At 45.1% G+C, this 21,658-nt stretch overlaps 1 protein-coding gene across 1 annotated transcript; it reads right to left on the reverse strand.

The window, feature by feature from the left end:
• Positions 1–902: 902 nt before the first annotated feature.
• Positions 903–19,686, reverse strand: ACOX2 (acyl-CoA oxidase 2). Its single transcript, XM_027640668.1, has 15 exons — positions 19,581–19,686; positions 18,649–18,889; positions 17,178–17,340; positions 14,411–14,562; positions 13,787–13,894; positions 12,956–13,075; positions 12,363–12,478; positions 11,791–11,963; positions 10,570–10,732; positions 9,711–9,901; positions 8,374–8,535; positions 7,341–7,446; positions 4,386–4,603; positions 2,538–2,667; positions 903–1,642 (listed from the first exon to the last, which is right to left on the reverse strand). Exons 2-15 carry the CDS (start codon positions 18,806–18,808, stop codon positions 1,580–1,582), a joined length of 2,025 nt encoding a protein of 674 aa, XP_027496469.1. The 5' UTR covers positions 18,809–18,889; positions 19,581–19,686; the 3' UTR covers positions 903–1,579.
• Between the last annotated feature and the right edge of the window lie 1,972 nt (positions 19,687–21,658).

Below are 21,658 nucleotides of genomic sequence, written 5' to 3' on the forward strand. Positions count from 1 at the left end.
TTTTAGAACTCTCATACTTAAAAAAACAAACCCAACCAAACGGAAAAAACCCCACCCAAACCCCGTTTTTCTGTGCTGCAGAGTCGGGTGCTCTGGTACGGCCCCATTTTCCTCCATTACTGATTTAATTTGTTCCTTTTTCTGTTAATCAGTTGAATCAAATGTCCTCATTATAGACAAAGCTTATGTTCTGAAAACTGCTTTAGACTGATAGAAAGATGGCACGTATTTGGACTGGCTAAAGGGATAGGGATGGAGGGAACACAGAGCCTCAGTACTGTAGCTGCTAAATAGTGTTATCTGGTTCACAGCACTATATCTAGTGACTTATTATGTATATAATTTTAACTGCAGAGTGCTGTTTCTGGTGATAGTCAAATTCTGTGGCTTTACTCTATTTCACATTGACATTTCTGCTTATCCTGGGAACTTTGTCATAGTTATGAATAGAATTTCTGGTTATGCTTTTACTTGAATGCTGTTGGGAGTAAGAGAGTTGATACCTATTTTGTGGAGTGGATCCTGTGAAGTTCTTGTCACAAGTAGGTGGGAACTTTCCATTCCATCTCTCACTCTAAAGGCCTGTTTTGGGAGTGTATTTGTCTATCATATTTTGTCTCTCCCTGTTTATACATTGCAGGTTTTTGACTTATGTAATAAGAGGCAGCAGCAAGAGCTTTATACTTCCTATCAGGGAGGGAAGAGAAGCAGAACTGATGAAGCTCAGGAAAAGTGGTTGTTTCTTTCTTGCAACATGTGGTAAGAAATACTTGTGTTAACTGGCATTGAATTATAATCAGAAGATGTTCTTTGCGACACTTCATTTACTAGCAAATTAATGACTGGCCTGGATCAGCCTGCCCTTTCCATAATTATGAAGTGTAATAATTAGATAAGCAGTATTGCAAATAATACACTTTATTGGAGACCAAGATTTATAGAAAGACAGGATGAGCAGCCCTATTAATGGGAAGGTAAATTCTGCAGACTGAAGCTGGCATCAGCTTTGTCTGAATCTTGATTAGGCAGGAATATTCCACTGCTGAGCAAGTCAAGAGCTATTTTAATTGTCCAAACAGATGTACTTTCTAATATACTTTTTGATTAAAGAGAACAAGTTGTTCTTAGAAACGAAGGATCATAATTTTACCTTCACTGGATTTTTCAGTACAGTTGGTTGTTTTGGGGTTTTTTTTTGAAGGCACTGTATAGTTCCAACACCCTGAGAGGGGGTTCATAATGTGGTGGTGGTTTTTTTTTTTTTTTCTTCCTTAATCATCATATAGTGGATTTAGAAAAAGAATAAGGAAGCTGTTTGTTTTGATGCTGTCAGGACACTTCAGGTTAGAAAACAGTGAACCCTGGACCATTCCTGGGCTGTCTCATAGCAGTGGGTACCACTCAGCGCTGCTTGGCGTCTGTCTAATTGCAAATGGCTCGCTGAGAATCTTTCATACTTGTTGTAACTGCAAGTAAGCAACTGATTATTAATTCTGATTAGTCATTACTGATGCTTCATAAATGTACTGCTGCACAAAGAACAGGAGGAAACGTGTGTCCTTCACTTGGAACACGTTCTTTATAATTTCGATAGTGCGTTGTGAAGAAGTGGCTTCAAATACCTCTCGTAGGCTGGGCTCATCTGTTCAGAAAGAGAATGTGGAAGGGAATTAATGGCAATTAAGAACAGAAAGGCTATAATTTTTTTCTTAAGAACAATCTCTGGAATACAGAAAGCTAGACTATTAAAAAAAAAATAGCAAACAACAAACCACCAGCTATTTCAACTGTGTGCAAGATCTTGTTCCCTATAGTATGTGCTGTCCTTCCTAACCAGCACAGAACTCATCCCAAATGGGACAGAATACTATTTAACTTCAAAAAATATGCTTGGACTTGAATGTTTGCTGAAGGCAAATTTTGTGTTTAGCTGTAGGATTTCAAAGGGCTACTGATTAACACAGTGAAAATCTCATTCAGGGCAAAATGTGTTTTCCAACAGAGCAATGCATATTTACATCGTGCAGAATTTTACATTACTCCACAATATGGATGACTTAAGAAGAGAAAGTAAAGTTCTAAAGACCATGAAGGATGAGATTGCCTTGTTTAACATTTATACTCATTCTGGTTAAACATATTATTAAAACCCTCAAGTTTTGCACTAGTATCAGTGTATATAAAATACCCTGCATTTAGTGCTGTTTCATAATATGTAAACAGACTTATTTTAGCTTATTTTGTACAATGTAACCTCGGTGATACAAATTTAAAAACCAAAACCACATGAGTGGCACATGACAGCCCAGCTCCCTGGCACAGGCTCTAGTACTCTGCAGGCTCTAACTCATTTTTAGGTTAAATGTCTGAGCTCAGACTGTGGGTGGCACGATTGGAGTGTCACAGGTCATTGTTCAGAGTGAGATACAAGGAATTAAAAGCTCACGTCTTTCATCTGTATTACTTTTATTAGAAGGAAAGCAAACAGTTTCTGCTCTGGCTAATGGGGAAGTTGTCTGGCTGTAACCCATCCATACCTTGTTGGTGGGGGACTTCTGAGCCCACTCGTAAAGCCGCTGATAAACCTGCCCGTCGTAACTGCCCAGCGCGGAGTTCAGGCTCTTGTCTGTGAAGTCAAAGGCATCCACCAGTGGAACGGCGTCCTTCCTACGGAGCAGAGCAGTGACATTTGTGTTACTGAAGCAGGTATTGCTTTGTAAGGGGGGAAGATAAAAGATAAACTTGGAAGTCAGTTGTCCAGGTTCCTCAGCCTAGAAGGTCTGTGCCAGTTTTTCTCCTTGTCTATACTGGGGGGAAAAGCCTGCTTCTTTTGATTCCTCAGAGGCATCTCTAGGTGACCCTGCCTTGGCAGGGGAATTGAACTAGATGATCTCCAGAGGTCCCTTCCAACCCTAACAGTTCTGTGATGTTCTACTAATACCCTGAATTGTCTGTGCTGTTGAATGGGAGTTTGCAGGCTCTGTCCCTAATTCCCTAATTCAGGACTCAATCTCACGTCAGATGTTTTCTCAGCAGTCTCTACCAGTTCTTTCTTTTGATTTTTGTCTTATTTTTCTCACGCTGTGGGTGTTTGTCTTATAAAATGGAATAAGGTTGCTATTGGATTGATGTGAAGTGCTTTGTTGATCTCCAACCTCCATCTACCTTTCAATATTTCTATTACCTCATCATGAGGTGTTGACGTATTTTATTCTCTTTGTGGCTCTAAGAGCAAAGCAACCCTGACCCACACCAGGAGCCAGTCTGACAGCAACTGAGAGCTGCAGCACAGGCAGCTTCTTCTAAGCAGGAGATGGTTTCTCTTTCCTTGTCCTCCCACTGTCCTGCGTGTAGGAAGTCATGCTGGCTGTACCTCACACCCAAGGTACCGGGATGCAAAATGTTTTGCTCAAATGTTGGCATTTGCATCTTCCCAGTTCCTTTTGAGTAAGGGCTCTTCGGTGGTTTGGGAAAGGCTGAGATTTTGCTACAGACCAGGAAGTGTTTGTATTCTTTCTACTAATTGGAAATATGTAAATACTCACTTCATTCTTGAATCCTGTTAACAAGGCATGGACTAAAACAGAAGCTGCAATGAATTCCAGAGGCAACAACATATTAATCTTTTGCAAATGTTACGTTGAGCTCATCACTTAACTGAGATTCCATGATCAGTTCTGAAAAGCCTTGCTCTTTGGCTCAGCCCTGTTCAGCCCTTGCTTGTGGTGTTCGTGTTTCTCTCCATGTGGCTTAAGTAGAATTTTACATAAAACTCACTTCTCTGCACCATAATCTGTTCTAAACAAACAACACTGAGTAGTGAAAGATGAATGCTTTGTCAAAAGGCCTTTGTGAGTGTTGTGGTAAGTAAAAACCTTAACTCAGAATTCACAGAGTTAGTGACAAATTGTGTCGAGCAGATGCATCTGAAGTAGCTGTAGGCAGGATTGTTTGGGTACCAGTTGCAGCTCAGCCATGGCAACAGAGTGGGCTGTATTAGCTGCGGCTTGAGCAGATTCTGCAGTGTGTGATGGGTTGCTGTGGCTGCCTCCTGCCAGTGCTGCTCTGACTACACATTTTCGTGTTTTCGCTCTACTGAAAATGGTATAAAGTGTTCAGGACTTCTTCATTTATAATTTAAGATTTCATGTTACAGAACTTTCAGAGATTGCAGAGGAGCTGGACACTTGTCATGATCTGTTTTACCATGAAAACAAGCTCTGTGTAGATGTTTCAATCAATTTGTAGTGCTGCCAGGCAATGAAAATAAAAACTGAACGAGGTGAATTGAGTGTGGAGATGTTGCCATAGGTACAGTAGCACCATTTTGTATCTATTACAGGGACAAACTGTATAGCTGTGTGTCTCCTGCCAGAGCAGCTCACCGAATAACAGCCAGGAGGTCCAGGTAGGATGCTGTGACCATGTCCATCTGAGCTGCAGATATGTATCCATCATGCAAGAAGGCTCCTGTATTCGAGAAGATCCCGTGTAGTGCAAAGAGGTCACAGAGATGTTTCATAACCCTCTGGATGCCAGCCTTGGTCTCGAGTTTTTCCACAGTTTCTGCAAAGTTTTTCACTGTGATGTAGTGGCAGTGAGCCTGGAAAACAAACGCAATCAACAGTGAATGCACCTCAAAACACTTTTAGTAGGTCAAGTGACTCAAATGTTCTTGCAAAGAATATAAAACCTTTTCATTTCCTTGGCACTTCTCCAGTCTGTATCCTTTGTTTGCTGGGTGACCAGGCCTTTTGCATTCATGTCTTACAGGGACAGCAGACAACAGAATTAGGGTTATAAACAGTCAACACTGTGGTATTTGTAAACTCTAGAAAACTGCTTCAGAAATCATGTTAGTACTTACTCTAAATATTTCTGATTAATATCGCAAAGAATTTGTGTGAAGGAAACACATTGGAACATACTTGTGTTGACCCCTAGCAAGTGAATCTTGATTGTACATCAACAGAAAAAACCTCTTTACTTGAAGACCTTGGGTTCATGGTACTTTGAGATCAGTGTCTACAAGGCTTCAGCTCTGGAAACGTCACTGAAGAACAACCAAACTTACCTCCCACTTTTGTGGTTTTAAGAAAACTGATAATTTCTGGGTCAGACACCAGTAAAGTGTCTGACTGCCAAATTACATAAATATTAGCTGAGGTCCAGAGCTAATGAAGCAGGTTGACCCCACCTGTCTGTGGGGTGACTCTTGGTATGCTGACACTGCTGTGGGTGGTTGGTGGTGTTGGGAACTGTGTGGCTCCACTCCCCCACTGCACAGTTCTCCTCCCAGCTGTGGGTGTAAGCATGGCACACCTGCACTGAAGCTCTTCCTGCTGGCACGGTGGAGCAGCATGGACTGCAGAACCTGCCTGAGAAGCTGAGTGTCTACTGAAGCAATTAACGTGTGGGGAGTCTGCCCAGTGTCTGAACTATGCAGCTGGGAGCTGGCAGGCATCAGTTCATAGAGCTGCTATGCCAGTCGTGTGTGTGAGTCTCCAGGGAAAGTGTGGGATAAGAAGTAAATACAGAAATGCCCCAAGAAGGCAGCAATTATATCAAGATTCTAAAGTTATGGGGCAAACTAAAGGGTTTTGAGTGACTCTTCCTGTCCCGGAATTATTTAAGAAACTTTAGGGGCCCAGATCCCATTTTCTGAGGAGTCTGGCAGCACAGTCACCACTGACAATACCACAGCCAGCCCTCTGCATATGTTAGGCTCTTCAGAAATGGTTTATTTCTGACTAGTCTCATGTCTCTGTTCATTCTCCTGCTTGCTTCTCAGAGAGAGTTGGATTGTAGCTCCTCTGACATATGATCTCCCCTCCTCTAAAGTCCAGAGACCTTGGCCACCCATTTGAGTGGGTGCAGGAGGAAACAACTTGTTCAGGTTTGTATGCAGGGGGTGCTGGTCAGAGCTTTTTCTAGAGGTAATCTTGAATGGGAACATTTTGCTTACGTTTCACTCTCCTAAAAATATATTTACATTTAAAAAATTATTGGGAAAGTAATTTTTAAAAGTCACTTTGTTCATGGGAGGTTTCCTTTGTTTTTGAGGCAAGTACACAGTTTCTCTGCTTATTTTCAAAGTTACAGCATTGAATATTTGGTGCTTCCAGTGAGTCTGTCTGATTGAAAATGTGGGGTGATGCACGGAGGACAGGTGACCACAAAAAATGCTGCTGCTGACATCAAGTCTTTGCTCCCTTACTCACTGAGTTCTTGTTTTGAAGGATTTATATCTGTGCTTGCATCAACGCTTCCCATGGTTTTGAAAGGTTCTTGGCTGTTGCTGAGAAAGGTTTGACTCATCAAGGACTTCATCTAATTGACTGACTACAAGGGGGCTTGTCCCTACTACGAAACCACCACGATGGTGGTGATCACCCCTGCCAGGTATGTGTATGATTCCTTTTTCCCTGTCAGGGGCTTCTTGTTGAGTCCATTTCAGTCTGGCTGAATGGTAGTTACAACTAGATGTTTTTCATTAAAAATTCAAATCATGGATCTGTTTCAAAATCTTCCTTTCCTCAGCAAAGGAAGGAAGGAAGGAAGGAAGGGAGACTTTCACCATAATTGCAAAGGAATTGCACTTAATTGCATATTAAAAATTTTGGGTTTTGGAGATACAGAAACATTGACAGGTTTAGTTTTCATTAAAATTTAGGTATTTTCTCCCCTTCTGCTTTATTTTCTGCTTAGTTCTGCACTAACTCTTGTTTTGGGGAACAAATGTTGCTGTCCCAATCCTACTTCATCTGAAGCATGTCTTATTAATTTGACTTTGATTTGATTTTTCTTTCAGTAGTAGTTAACATAGCACTTATCACTGGTTTTCATTGTTTTCCTTGCAGTTATCTTTCCTTGGCAGAGAGGCAGATGGAAGAAATACCAGGCATGTTTCACCCTTGCTGTGACTCTACCAGCTTTCAGTGGGGTGGCTTTGGGAAGACTTTCCTCTGGGAGCCAGAAACGTTGGACTCTTACAGAAAGGTGAATGTTGGCTGGAGATGGTGGGTTCTTGTTGCAGGATATGGGATGCCTGATTAGGCTAGCAGTGGCAGCATAACTGTTGAAGGTATTTTTCTCCCTTTCATTTCTCCTCCTCCTAGTCTTTTCTACCTGACCTCTTCAGAGAGGAAATTTTTGAGATAAGGAATTGCTTCTTTCTATGAGTTTTCCACCATGCAGACAGCAGTGATGGTCTTTGTGGTGTCCCTTAGATGCCAACAGAAAACAATAAACAGCACTGAGGTTTTAAGCTAATCCTGCCATTTCTGTTGCATATTGTATCATAAAGACAAACATCAAATAAGCAGATCAGTTTTGCTAACCTTTGCAGCCTGCACCAGCTGCACAGTGCACTGGTTCCACGCATCGTACTTCTTGGCTCCAGACTGAATCAAATCCTGTAGTTTAGCTGCCGTGCTGCTTATGAGCCTGGAAAATTGAAAAAGCATAAGGCACACTGTTTGTGGACGGAGCAGCCCACGTGCAGGGGGTTCGCATTCGGAGTCGTGTGTGCTCGAATGGCAAACTGGCATTTCTGACATCTGGAGTTATCTACACTGAGTGTAGATAACAAACTGCAGAAGCACCCAGACCACCCTGGTACTGGGGGATTTCTGCCTTCTCAGCTTCCAGGGTAGTTTACAAAGGGGTAAACTTTTCCTGGATCGTGTTTGTAAGGAGAGTTTGCAAAACAAATAGTAATACTGGACTGCTCTTACATTATGTTTCTCCTTTTCTACACAGGGATTCAAACCCTGCTCCCATTGACACCAAAGATTTTGCAAGTGGCTCTGTTTTTACACTGGTTTCAATGACAGCAGGGTTGTCTCTTTACCTGGTTTTCAGAGATGACACCTATAGAGCCCATAACCATGCACGTAATTCCAATGAGACCACTCATGGTACCATTATTACTTGTGTTGAGTGGCTGAATGTGTCGTTGAAAGGCTACAGACAGAACGAGAGGCTGTGTGTTTGCTGGGGTGTTAATTGAAAACAAACATCCCTTTCTCAGGTATGTGAAATATTAACATTCTGTATAAAATTGCTCAGGATCCAGTTGCCTAAAGGTTTTACTGGATGGCAATTCAGTGATGTGGTCTGGGATTTACTTAAATGGTGCCACCAACTCTGTGAACATAGTTGTTTGGTAGCACGTGGCTTAAGAACTTCTGAGTGTGAAAGCTCCATACTGAACATCTGACATGGCTGTTAATCCTGTGTAGTCTTCCTTTTCTCTTTCAGGAGCAGATGGTGCCAATCCTTGTGTAACTTATGTTATTTTACCTCCCTTGAAATGAAGGAAGAAGCTGAGCTCTGAACACATTTCTGATGTCTCCCATTCTCCGTACTGACCTGACTGCCACGTGTTGATAGGCCTCAGTGTAAATATCTGGACTGAGAAAATCTGACTTGTTCTTGGCTGGACACTTCCCAGGTTTCACTGCAGCCAGATAAGTGACAGATGGTGGAACAGGCTGGCCAGCGCTGGCTGCCATGAAGCACTTAATCAGGAACCTGGGAAGAGAGCAAAGTCAGAGCAGGGTATGGTGGTGATCTGCACACAGCAAATAGTCATGCAGAAAGTAAACCAGGAGCAGGTATGGAGCAGCAAGGTGCTGCAGTGGTCCAGAACAGACTTGAACAAGTAATGACCTTTTGTTTTGCCTGTTACTCGCAGTAGCCTGATCTGTGGTGGCTCTCAGGTGTAGCCTATCTACTGTATTTAATGCTACAGCAGCCTGTAGTGATGGATTTTTCAGCAGAAACTTGCTGTGGCTTTTAGCAGTCTCAGTGGTGTGGTGATTAGATACATTATCAACTCTGCAACCTGAGTCTTAATGCTCTGGGAATCTTAGTGGTGGTGGTTTGGTCTTACCCTCTGTGATCCCCAACACACAGTCACATTATGATAACAAACATGAGACCCTTTCTCGGAGATTGTGTACAAGGAGAATTCTCCACTCCCTTATTTTTTGGCACCTCTGCTATGAGCTAGACTGACCAGGTCTGGCATTAAAAAGTTAAAGCATTTCTTTTGACCTTGCTGTTGATCTTGCTTCTTGAAGAAGCAGTAATGAGCCCAGAAGTGTCTGCATGCAAGCACAGAGCTACGTGGTTGCTCTGTCCCTGGGAAGTGCACTGGTTTTCTCCTTCTAGTAAAAACACACATTATTAAAAGTTCAAGCAGCTGTAGGTTTTTTTCCTGTATTTCATGCACTCTGGATAAACATCAGTCTGTGTGTTCAGAGGAAAGTGGTGTTCTTGGAGCATGACTCATCCACTTTCAGTATCCAACAACTTTGTTTTCTCTGAATCTCACTTAACCAATATTGTGTTCTGGCCTCAGTTTTACCAATATTGTGTTACATTGTACCATTGTTACAATGGTTGCTTAAAAAATAAACCACAAAACTTGTATAGCAATGTGTTTGCTGTGCTACGAGGCGAAAATGAGGTTATGCAGAACAGCACCTGCATACGTCCCCAAACCAAAAATAGAAGAGATAATCCAATTCCCACACACCTCCATGCCTGTTAGACAGAAGACATGAATAGTTTATGTCCTGAGCTGTATTTTTAGAAGGTGCTGTGAGAAAGGAGTAGCTGGTTTTACTGGTTTTGGAAAAGAAGTGGTAGAGGCTGAATAAACGAGGGCACAGGCTTTTAGATGAACACATTTGAATTGTTACCTGGCAGTTTGCAGGAGCAAGATGGTGTTTTCCCCTTCATAAATACAAGAGGCAAGTATTTTGGTATACAAGGAAGGGAGTCCACTCAGCAGGGAGTAGCCATGTCCCCCACAGGCCCGGAGGCAGATCTCCACTGCTGCAGTGCCGTGGTGAGTGATCACGGCTTTAAAGCCCGAAGACAATGCATGGAGCTGTTAAAAAATAAGGGAAAAAACCAAAAGCAAAGTGTTACTGGTGTAAGTGTTCTAAAACAATCCTCAGAATAAATTTCCTTTTTTTAATCTTGTGCAATTTCTGGACATGAAATCCCTGTCGGGTCCCCCTTTGCATGCTGGTAGCACCCATCTCCCTGAGCCTGGCCTTTGGTGTCTGCCTGGGATGCTGCACACCCTCCTGCTGGGCACACTGTAGTCAGTTTATGCATTTTTGGGTTTCTCTCAACCAGCTGTGGCTTCGGCCACCTTTGTTCAGAGTGTGTTTTCATTTCAAGCACCCAATTGCAAAATCTTCTGTTCCATCTAAAAAGTCATATTTTTGGTTTTGGCTCAGAAGAGAGTATTTGCACGTGCATTTGTAGATGAAGTTGTGAAATAACACTTTGTGCCACCAACCACTCGGAATGAGGTTTTCAGCAAACAGACATGCTTTTCAAGGACTTTGCAATAGTTCCCAAAACAAAAAATTTGGGGCGGTAGAGTGAATGTTGTTGCTGACTGGCTGTGGACCTGGGACATGCCTTTTGATCTCCTAGTGCTTCCTCTTTCTCCAGTTCTCTAGTGAGAGGAATGCTTGTCCAGTTTGCTAAAATCCTTTGATATCTGGAGATGAGAAGTGCTGTATGAATCCTGCTGCAGCTCACCTCTGGCAGCATGTCAAAGTTCTTCCTCTGGATCTCTCTGTACCCCCTGTCAAACAGCTCCTGCAGGTAGTTGTTGATGAAATGAAAGGCATAGGCTGCTGCCAACTGGGGCAGCAGTTTCTCTTGCTGAGTCTGGTAGTCAAGGATTTTTGCTTCTTGTTCCCTGTTGGAAGACAGCTGATGAACTAGGGAAAGTGTGGACATAGACATAGCTACTGCTTCAGTCACAGAATGAAAAACAGCATTTTTCATTACCAAGAAGCAGTGTGCAAACAGGACTGAGCTGATGCTGTGGCAGCAAATCTGCCCAGCTTGCTGAGCTGTTGGAGAGACAAACCCTTTGAGAAAAGGGATTTTTCTGTTGTGTTGATGAACCAGCCTAACAGCAGAGAAAAGGCTCAGTGCAGAGGGGGAACAGGAACTGCGAGAGAGGAAAAGGATGAAGCCTTCAAGGACCGCAAGTTATTCCAGGGGAGATGGTGTCACTATACCCTGAAAAACTGCTTTTCAAACAGAATCTTTGTGGCCCTGGGTGTAGACTCAAAAAAATTTGAGTCTAAATTATTTTGAGCTTTTTTTGGATGTTCTTTACCTCTTTTTCTGTGGTTAGTACACTCAGGGCTTCAGTCATTGGAATTGGTTATTACAATTGTTCAACATGCTGCGCTCTTCTGTTTGGTTTGTGTTTGAACCAAACCATGTTCTCATTAGGATCCTTCTGCTTTTGACAGGAGATTTAAATGGAAATTTTTGTAATCCATTCAAATTAAAAATAACAGGGATTCTTGCCAGACTAATACAATTCAGTGTTGTAAAGCGTGGATATTGGATTTCTGGATGTTGGAAGGTATTTTAACGTTGCACCCACTAGTAGGATGCTGTGGAATAAGAATTCAGCAACTTGTCCACTTTGTCTGGATTCTGCTGAGTTATGGGATTGCATTAGGGGAAGGCCAGTTATAAAAAATAAGCTGCCTGTCTGAACGGCTGAGCTATTCAAACTATGAAACTTATCTTGGAAAGAACCGTAAACATTCTCTTGTACTTTGACTGAAGCTCGTTAATGTAAATAATGGAGGAGCATGTTCGTCATGCCCTGTCTGGGCCAGGAAATCAGCCAGTGATGGGCTGAAAGATAAGATGAAAAGCAGAAACACAAACTGGTGCAGGGGAACGTGGTGTGTAGTCCCCTTCCCACGGCTGCAGGCTGTGTGGCATTACCCAGGCTTTAACTTGGACTGCCGGCGAACCACGGAGTAGCGGATGGCGATGGTGCAGGCTTTCATGAGGGGGGTCAGAACCTCGTCTGAAATGAGGGAAATGCGCACTGCAGTCATTGTGAAATAATTAATCTTCTGTGACCCCTGTCTTACATAGGTGCCGTCTGGTCGAACCTGGAGTAGAGAGAGGGTGTTAGATGCTGCCTTCTTCAATACTAAGGTGGCTGTGTATTCACTAAGCATAGAGTAAAATGGACACAAAAATCCTTCACTGAATGCAAACAATGTTTTTATGTGTGATGGATGGAAGGTATCTGTTTAAAGAGACAAACTCTTACTGTTTCTGGCTGAGATAGGTTCTGCCAACCCTGTTATCCCCAGCGTCTGAATGTGGAATTCTTGACACCGAGTTTCATTTAGGATTGAGGTAACTTCTGCCCTTGATAAAACCTCAGAGACTTGCAGACACCTCAAAGGAAGATTTTTGTCCTAAATTTTGGCAAGTCCCTGTCGTCTCTCTGGTTGTGCAATGAGAGTTTGATGGGCAAGTCTGTGATGTGAGTCCATACATACCTCGCAAAACTTGCTCAGCATGTTCTCCCGGGGGATGCGCACGTTCTTCAGCATGAGGTAGCCATTGTCAATGGCCTCAAAATTCATTTTGGGACCAATGTCTCCTGCAGTTATGCCTGCAGTAGGAGAAAACAGAGCCTGCTTACTTCCACTTCAACTTTTTTCTCCCCCATTTTGTGTCAGGCTGGGGATCTCAAGGGAAGGGCACGTTCAGGTCTGCTTCTTCCCCAGAATGGAAGATCTCACCTGAGGGGTGAAACAGGCATTCAAATGCCTTGTGGTAGTTTGTTTCCATGATCCATCAACAGATGGATCCGTGTTGGCCGGGGCCAGAACTGAGGTGTTAATGGAGAGGTGCTCAGAGCAGGCCAGGCTTCTGGTTAAGATGAGAGCTTGGTCTGAACATGCCTGAGGATATGTTAGATTTCCCTTTAGATAAGAAGGTCGAGGTTAATGATAACTATGCCTTGGGTATCTGTCTTGGCTTGGTTTTGGCAATTTTAACTCTCCCTGGGCCCAATGTTTTAGAAAACATTTAAGGGCAAAATAGGCAGAGCACCTGCACAAGTGCTGAGGTGTCTGGGGTTGTTTACCTGGGCAGAGTGAATGGTCCTGAAGGCTGCGTATCTGCACGATGAAGGGATGGATGCCATAGCACTTCCCGTGGATGTACAGCTGAGCAAAGACCACTGTGTGGGTCGCTGATCGTCCCACTGCAAGAAGAAAACCAGCCCCATTCTCTTAAGGTACAGCACAAACACTTCCGCAGTTAACAGCGGTCAGTGTAATTGTGTGTTAGGTCCCACTAAGGTAGGGCTCAGCACAGGTCTGAGCCACAGGTTCTGGAAGCCTAAAGCTGAGCCTGCTCTTGGCTCTCAGAAGCTGCACCATCATTCTGCCACTGTTGCTGCCCACGAGGCTTGGATTAATAGTTTTGCATCAGAATATGAGAAAAAATAAGCAGTTAAAGTTCATGCAGTGCTGAGAGAGTGGGAAGTGCTGTGGCTGTTGCAGTGACTCCAGTTATTTTCTGTGAAATACCTTCCTGAAGGGAGCCAAGAATTTCACACTTGAATCCTTTATGCTGAGACTGTCTGATGACTTGAATCCTTTATGCTGATGACCTCCCTGCAGTTTTTGGTTGTCTGAGTATTATTTAGAAAGAAGATTTATTCCTGCAGAGGCAGGAGTTTCCCTGAGTGAAATTCTCCAGCCCTGCCACCCAAGGGGTTTTGGTAGATGATGGTGGCTCCCTTCTTGGGCTTTGAACTTGGTCAAACCCCCTTCTTGCCTCTCAATGAGTGCATCTCTTACAGAAGTCCTCTGCTAGCACCTGGGCCCTCAAACATGGAGCTTAAGCAGGGTAGGTGGAGTAAGTAAAGGAGGCAAATGAGGAAACCCAAAATGTTTTGTGTGGTACTTACTGTCTCCAGGCCACCACTTCATGGCAGAGATCTTTGGTGTGTTCAGTATAAACTCCTGAGTAGCAATATCAAAGACTGCTGTTGTTTCCAAACCCTGAAGATAAGTGCCTTTAAAAAAAGAAATTTAAAAAAAATTCTATCTCCTGGTGTAACACAAGGATGGAGGGAGTGAAGGGTCCCTGGGGGCTGGTGTGGGTATTATCAGGGTTTTGTGGTTTACCCTTCTGACAAGAACCACAGGTCAATGCTTGCAATGACCCCACACCATTTTTTGCACAAATCTCTTGAGCCCTGTGGTACTCGGGCATCTGCCTGGCTCCTGGTGACAGCCATCAGCTGGACAAGCTGCCTGGCTGATCCCCTCCCCTGCTGGTGACTGCCTGCTGTCCAACCACGGGCTTTCATCCTCGCTCTTGTTAAGTTTTCCATATTGACAAAACCAAAGCCAGTGCATCTCCAGCTTGCAGAGGAACGCTGAGGACATCGACCTCTAACATGCAGGAGGCATTTCCACCCAGCCACCCCTGTCCCCAGGGAAGGATGGACAGTTTGGACTCAAATTTCCATGAGAATTTGGCTACAGCCTTTTGTCCTAAGGAAACACTGTTTTCCCCACAGCCTTACCATGTCCCAGTTCAGTCTGGGCGTAGCTTCCAATGAGCCGGAGCTGGGTGGCGAGAGGAATCCACTTGGCAATCTGTTTGTCAGAGCCCAGCACCGAAATACTTCTCATGAAGACGCGGTGAAGGAGAAACGCGACGTCCCCGGACAGCGCCCTGTGGAGAAGGCACAAGGGGTATTTCTAAAGGGATGAAGTTCCAGGCACGTGATGAATGAGGCAGTGGCACTGCGGTGGTCACCAGACAGTACCACCTGCTGCCTTTTGATTTCTGCCTTGTCATACTTTATCCAGCAGCCAGCAGCAGCACAGTGTTGCAGGAAAAGAGCTCTTCCAAGCTGCTTTTGTTCCTTCTTTCATAGCAGTTAATGTTTAAGTGTTGCTAGCTCATTATTTCAGTTGCTCTTGGAGGAATTATCTGTTCTGAGTGGCAGATGCTCAGCTAAAAACACAGCCCGGCTCCAAAGCTCCTGTGGCTCTGAGGCTTGTGAGCCCTTCATATCTTTTTTTATTTCCTGATTATTTAAGTCATATTTTGAGGCTGAACTAAAAAAGTCAAAAAACCCAAAAAACTCCACCCTTCTTTAAAACCCCCAAGCCCTGGCAATTCACTGTGGGGCACATTAGACTGAATTACACATAGGTATCTGGATTTTTTGAGCCTTCCCATTCTGGGGAAATAGATTGGTATGTTGGGTTTGTTGCTGTACTTTTTGCTATGTGTTTGCTTTCTGTTGCTGTCAGTGAACAATATTGGGGTTCATGGAGATTTGGCCTGACTTGACATGTTGTTTTCTTGTGGGAAAATTCAAATACATCTGCGTAACACCTGGTCAGGCCCTTTGCCATCATCCTCTGCATACATCCTAAAAAGCACTATTCGAGAAGCTGTGTATGAGAACTTGGGTACAGCCATTTCCATGGTGCAAATCAGAAATTAATCTGTTTTAAGCTTTTTCTGTGTGTGAGAAATCCTGAGAAAACATGAGGAATATAGTCCCTCTTCCTGGGATTCCTCAGATCTGGTTGAATCACCTCACAGATATAGGTACATGTACAAGTAAATGGCTGTGCTGTTCTCAGTAGCTGGGTGGCTGTTAGCACATTGCTTTACTGCAGTGCTCTAGTGAGCATCTCCTTCCACATAGATACCTTTTATTGTTAACAAATGATTCTGACCTTTCTTTTATACTGGCCCTGAGAGAGAATCAATCATGCTGAAACAGTAGGGGGAAAAATATGAACAAAGAAGTTAAAAGGAAATTGCTTTGATTAACAGAAAATGACTTAATGAATCCTTGGCAGCCTGTCCAGAAATAACGTTCCTTTAGCTGCAATTTGAAAAGCTCGATTTTTAAATTGTGCGAGTGATTCACTGTGCCTGGCACCAGGAGCACCGGGATTCTGTCATAAGAGCTTGGTGCTCACCTGGTGTTTCATTAGGCAAGAGCTGCCCTGCCAGGCAGCTCTGCTCCTAATCCAGCAAAATGGGACAACATAGGGCTGGCCCTGGCACAGCCCTCAGCATCAGGGGGCCTGATAAAAGCACACCTGAGTGGGAGAGGGGGTGGAATTTCATCAGGTTTTTAAAATATGCTGGGATTTCTTTTTTTCTTCTGAGGGAGGAGTGGAGAGCTGCTTTTAAATGGGAATATAATGATCAGGTCCTAGAGCTCTTGATGGAGGAGTTCCCCCTTCATTAGTCCCGCTCACTGTAGGCAGTGAAGAGTTTAGCATAAAAAATTATAGATGGAGACAAACTTTTTTGCAGGGCCTGTTACCATAGGGCAAGAGGTAATGGTTTTAAACTAAAAGAAAGTAGATTTAGACTAGATATAAGGAAGAATTCTTTCTAAATGAGGGTGGTGAAACACTGGAACAACTTGTCCAGAGCGGTGGTGGATGCCCCATCCCTGCAAACATTCCACGTCAGGCTGGACGGGGCCCTGAGCATCCTGGTCTAGATGAAGATGTCCTTGCTCATTGCAGAGTGTTGGACTAGAGGACTTCTAAAGGTCTCTTCCAACCCAAACTGTGCTAGGATTCTATGAAATACTAGAAAGTGGCTCTGAGTGTCAGTGGTGAGCTGTAAGGGGCTTTGCCCCTCTAGTGATGCTTCTGAACTTGCACCTTCCTACTGGGTATGTAGAGAGTGCACCAGGCAACAGCGAGCCAGGAATTTATTCAGCAAAGGGAGAAAGAAGGAGGGGCAAGTAATTGAATTCTGGAGCTCAACCCCACACAAAGCATTAAGAAAACTTTATAAAGAAAAGATTGTGAAAATATTTTATTCCCATTTACTGAAAAACTAAGGCGAGTTTTTTCTTTTTTTCCCTTCCCCCCCCCTTTAATATAATGTGGGTTTTCTAGATGGACAAAATGTCATCTTTAGTTTAGTTGCAAGTCAGTAATGTAACAGCAACAGCACCACTTCCAATACTGGTTATACATTTAAAAATGTCTGAGGGGTGGTATGAGAGCTGTAGCACAAGTAGGGAGCTTGCTGAAGTGGAAATATCATGTTGTGGCTGTGAACTGCTGTGATCTATCATGCTGTACCCATGTGCTGCTCTCTGAGAAGTTCCCTGCTGTGTACCACCATTTTCCCTTTTCCCAAGTGTGCTGCTAAAATAAAAACCCGCACCATGTTTTTATCCAAACCTGTTCTGTCAGCTGTTGGTCTCTCCCAGCCTTAGCTAAAGCTGATTCTTGTAGGCATCCAAAACTTTGAAAAAATTAGTTGTACATTAACAAAAAATAAAGAGAAATCACCTGTAAATGTACTTATATTCAGGTCCATTCTCAGTCCATCCCATCTCGTGCATCTTTTTCTGGAGATGAACAGCCTTCCTGACTGCTGCTTCGTACCTCTCATTTTGGGTCTGGAAATACTGGTTTTCTCTGCTAAATACAGGATCGGATTGGATAGCTTCCACTGCAAGGCAACACAGAAGAGTTGGTTCTCCTGGGGCTGGGGAGGTGCAGGCAGTGCCTTGAGCCCTGCTTGGGAGGAGTGGGCAGGACTGGACCCATGGATACTGATGCTGTGACTTATTAGCACCTGCCTGTAGGCAGGTTTTATTTTGCCAGTCCTGGCTCCCAGGGTTGTCACGTCTAACTCTGAAAAGCAGTGGGTTTGGGGAAGGAGAAGGGGAACTGAGGGGGCCTGGGGTGTCTGTTGAGTGGAGGTGACCCTGCAGGGTAAGGCACCATCCCTGTTCAGAGAGTAAGAGATGACTTTGTGGCAAAATCACAGAATATTTTAAGTTGGAAGGGACTCACAAGGATCATCAAGTCCAATTCTTAAGTGAATGGCCCAAATTGGGATTGAATCCACAACCTTGGCATTATTAGCACCATGCTCTTACCAACTGAGCTAATCTCAAGATGCTATGGATCCCTCTGCCTCCAGTTGCTGCTCCCATCCTTGTTCCAGCAAGGGCTGTGGTTAGCTGGATTTTGCCCAGAGGGTGGCTAATGGCTGGAGCCTGCTGGTTGTCTTGCTCAGCACCAGTGCTCTGGTTTGGGATGTTACCAGCCCATGGCAGTGTTGCAAAGCAACTCAGAGTTACTATTTCTGTGTCTGCCTGGAAACTGCCCCTGCTCCATTTTGCTTTATCTATTCACATGTAAGGTTACACTGAATTCCAGTGGCACCATGAAGTGTGTGATCCCAGCAGCCTGTGCCGTTCTTGTTTGATAAGTGTATAATACGGATGTAGTTACAGAGACAAAAGAGAGGGTTCCTCTGTTCCTTCTGAGCATGCAGTCAGTTTTTGGCACGCTCACGACAAGTGAGAGCAGCTCAGCCTGGCTGAGCCACCCACTCAAGACATTCCCCACCTGGATGAGCCTGATGTGCCGAGGAGGGTCGCTGGCAGTGGCTCACACATGGTGTGCATTGCTGCACAGCAGCACTAAGCCCCTGCACACATCCCACTCACACAGGGACACTCAACCTTCAGTTCTTGTATTCCAGTTTAACCAGTCCTGCCAGAGACACTGGGGATTGGTGCAGGGAGGAGGAAAAGCTTCAGACAGCAGGAGTGGCTGCGGAGGAGTCGTGTTGATTTACACTAAGTGAAGACTCCAGCTCCACACTTCTACTTTTTTAAGAGACGGGTGATAAGCAAATGCCCAGAAGCACAAACCCCACCATGCTGCAAAGGAGGAGCAGAACAGCAGGGACACCCAGGCACGGCCTGTGCCAGCTCCCCAGCAGGGCCTTGTAGGGCTCACTCACCCACCGCTCTCCGTATCCGAGTCTGCTCTGTGCCACCATCCAGCAGGGCCGTGAGCTTTTCCACGCAGAAGGAGGCAGTTTGCCTCTCGCTGGCCAGGTCGGGATTCACGCTGCCGAGCACCGAGCCCTGCGAGTACTTGCTGGTCTCCAGCAGAGCCATCCTGGAGCCTGTCAGTGGATGCCTGATGAAGGTGTTGGCACAGCGAGGAGTGGTTTCGGTAGGCTGGCCAAGATGTTGTACCTGCACGGGGGTCACATGAATATTTAGGCACCGTCCTGTCCTCGTTGCAATGATGTGGACAATGGAGATTTATGGTACTTTTAAGAACTCAAACTTCAGGTTTTATGATATATTTTTAAACAGAAAATATTTTACTTTCCCCAGTCTGTCCGCAATATTTTATCAGTTAGTGCGGCAATATCCCACAACTATCTGTTAATATTTAAGGGAGTTTCTGGCTTGGGGCTCACAGGCACTTCCTGTGCTCCCTCTGTCCTACCATGGGGCTCAGCTTTATTTACGTTAACTCCCAAACTTGTAATCCCCATGTTCAGCAGGATTTATCGCAGGATGCTAGTAAAAAAAGTTGTGGCGTGTGGAAAATAAACCAGATTTTTCCCTTGAAGAGGCTGCTGCCTTCCCAAACATTACATTACTTTAAGAAACGTAAACTCTGGAAACTCCTGCAAATGTGTTATTAATTCCTGCTTTTCTGATATTCAGGCCTTTAATTCAAAGTGCCTTATTGTCTCGGGAGGGAAGAAAGCCCCCGGGCAGGGTGCTGGGTACGCAGGGTTGGAGTCGCCCAGCGCTGCCCTTGAGCCGTCACGGGAAGCAGCGCTCGGAGTCAGGGACGCTTCCTCTTCCGCGAGGCTGCGTAAGGAAAATCCGCGACTCCTTTCGCTTCGTGCGAACGCGAACCCCCACGTACCTTGTCCCACGCGTCCCTCGGGAGCCGCCCCGGCTGCTGCCTCCCTGGCTGGGCAGCGGCTCCCGGCGTCGCTGTGTCCCTGTGTCCCTGTGCCCCTTGTACCCGGGGCCAGCGCCGCTGGGCGCGGGTGTTCCTGCGTGTGCTGACCTCTGCAGGCAGGAAAATCCCACCGATCCCAGCGCTGAAAGGGCTCTGCGCCTAAAAAAAAAATGAATGTTTCTGATCTCGCTTCAGCCGATTTGCGCGTTGGAGGCTGCGCTTCCAGCTCCGTCACCCAATTGACACCCTGCCCTTCTTCTGGTGTTTTAAAATTTGATGTATTGTTTTTGCAGCCTGCTCCGGGGGGAGGAGAGCACCCCTCGGGCTCGCACTGCTTCTTGCCTGTGTGTTTGACTCGCTCAGGGTTTTCCCAGCACAGTCATTGGCACTGCCTTCAGCCCTTCCCGCAGTTTGGGGTGCAAGTCTGGACACCGCCGATGTGCCTCACAGGCTGGGTCGTGCCGGAGAGCAACGGGAGATTGCCATGGGGTGTGTGCTGCCTTCACCCCCGGCCATCCTGAATCTGTCCCTGCTGCAGGCTGTCCGTGTCTCTAGTGACAGCAGCTGGAACTCACACGCCCCGCCCCCCCCGGGGGCTCACCCCGGCTACAGACGGGAGAGGAGTCCCCCCTGCCCATAGTTCATTGATACGTCTGTGCTGCTGCTTGAGACCCACGCTAGAAACGGCTTTGTCAGGGAGAGGACACATGGAGTTCACTATACTAAAGACTTACTTTAATATGAGAAGTTAAACAAAGGTTGGGAAATCGGGTGTAGTTTTGGGTAGCTATAGTTTTAAGCCTGGAGCTGAGCTTGTTGAACCAAGCCCAGCAGCCATGAGGAGCAGCAATCAGTCAGAGCAGCTGACTGCAATGCTGTGAATGTTCTCACGGGCAGTGGATAGTGTGGTAGGGATCAGCCTGGTAGGTCAAAGGTGCTGTGTGGCTCTGTCACACTCCCGGGGTGTCCTATGGATGTGCTGTATTCGGGTCTGTACAGCACAGTGTTGCATCCCACGGTGACCCGGAGCCGTGAGTGCTTAGGAAGCACTACATCCTTCTGAAGTGCTCCATGGAATTTCACTATTTGCTCTTATGTTTTCTTCTGCTGGAGTCAGAAGCGCTTGGCCTTGTGCTTTTTGAGTGCTGTTTGTGATTCAGGGAGTGGATCTGCCTCTCCTGAAGGGAGGGTGAGGGATGACAGGTTGGAAAAAGCCTGTCCCTGAATCTCTTTGCAACCTGATATTCATGCAGGCTTATATCTGGGCAGGCTCAAGTGCTGCCTGGGTAGGTTATTACCAGTCTGTGTTAGTGAGGTCTGAGCTGGAGTGCCACTGGAGCTGCACATCTGGCGGTGTGTCATACACCTCAGGTCCACGTGCCCTTGGGTGCCCAGACAACTCAGGAGTGTGATGAGAACTGACAAAATCTGCAAGAGCACCTGGTCATGGTGTGTTGGAACACACCCTCATTATTATGTTGTTGATAATTTTGCCTTTTTTCCTATTTCCATAAGGCTGGATCTCACCGGTATCATGACCAATTCATATGGTCTCACATGATGCTTTCATCAATACAAAACCATTTGGTCTGTGGCAGATATAGATAATCTTTGGAAATGATCTAAATATAGAGAAATACCTAGGATAGGCAAAGGCGAGTTCCTGAGCAGGGATGTTCAGCCAGGGTCAGTCAGAGGGTACCACTAGCTTGAGGAAGAAAACCAGAATTTGCCATTTTTGAGGCAGTAATGAGGAATATATCAGGCAGCAAAATATAAGTGTTCCTTGGCAGGAAATTCTACTGCAGCAAACTATCTAGGAGCACTTCAGGAGTGAATGCAGGGGAAAAGAGATCTCAGCATGACCTGGATAAAGAGCAAAGCTGGTATTAAAAGCTCTGGCAGTAAGAGAAATCCAGGCGATGAAGCATAGCTAAAAGGCAGGTATCTTTTAAGAGCAGAAATGATTGTTTCTTACTCTGTTCCATAGAAGAGGAACTGTCACGGTATGAACAACTGCTTTTGGCATCCACGTGTGG

Source organism: Corapipo altera, unplaced genomic scaffold (genome assembly GCF_003945725.1).
Source record: "Corapipo altera isolate COAL_440 unplaced genomic scaffold, ASM394572v1 55, whole genome shotgun sequence".
Classification (NCBI taxonomy): Eukaryota; Metazoa; Chordata; class Aves; order Passeriformes; family Pipridae; genus Corapipo; species Corapipo altera.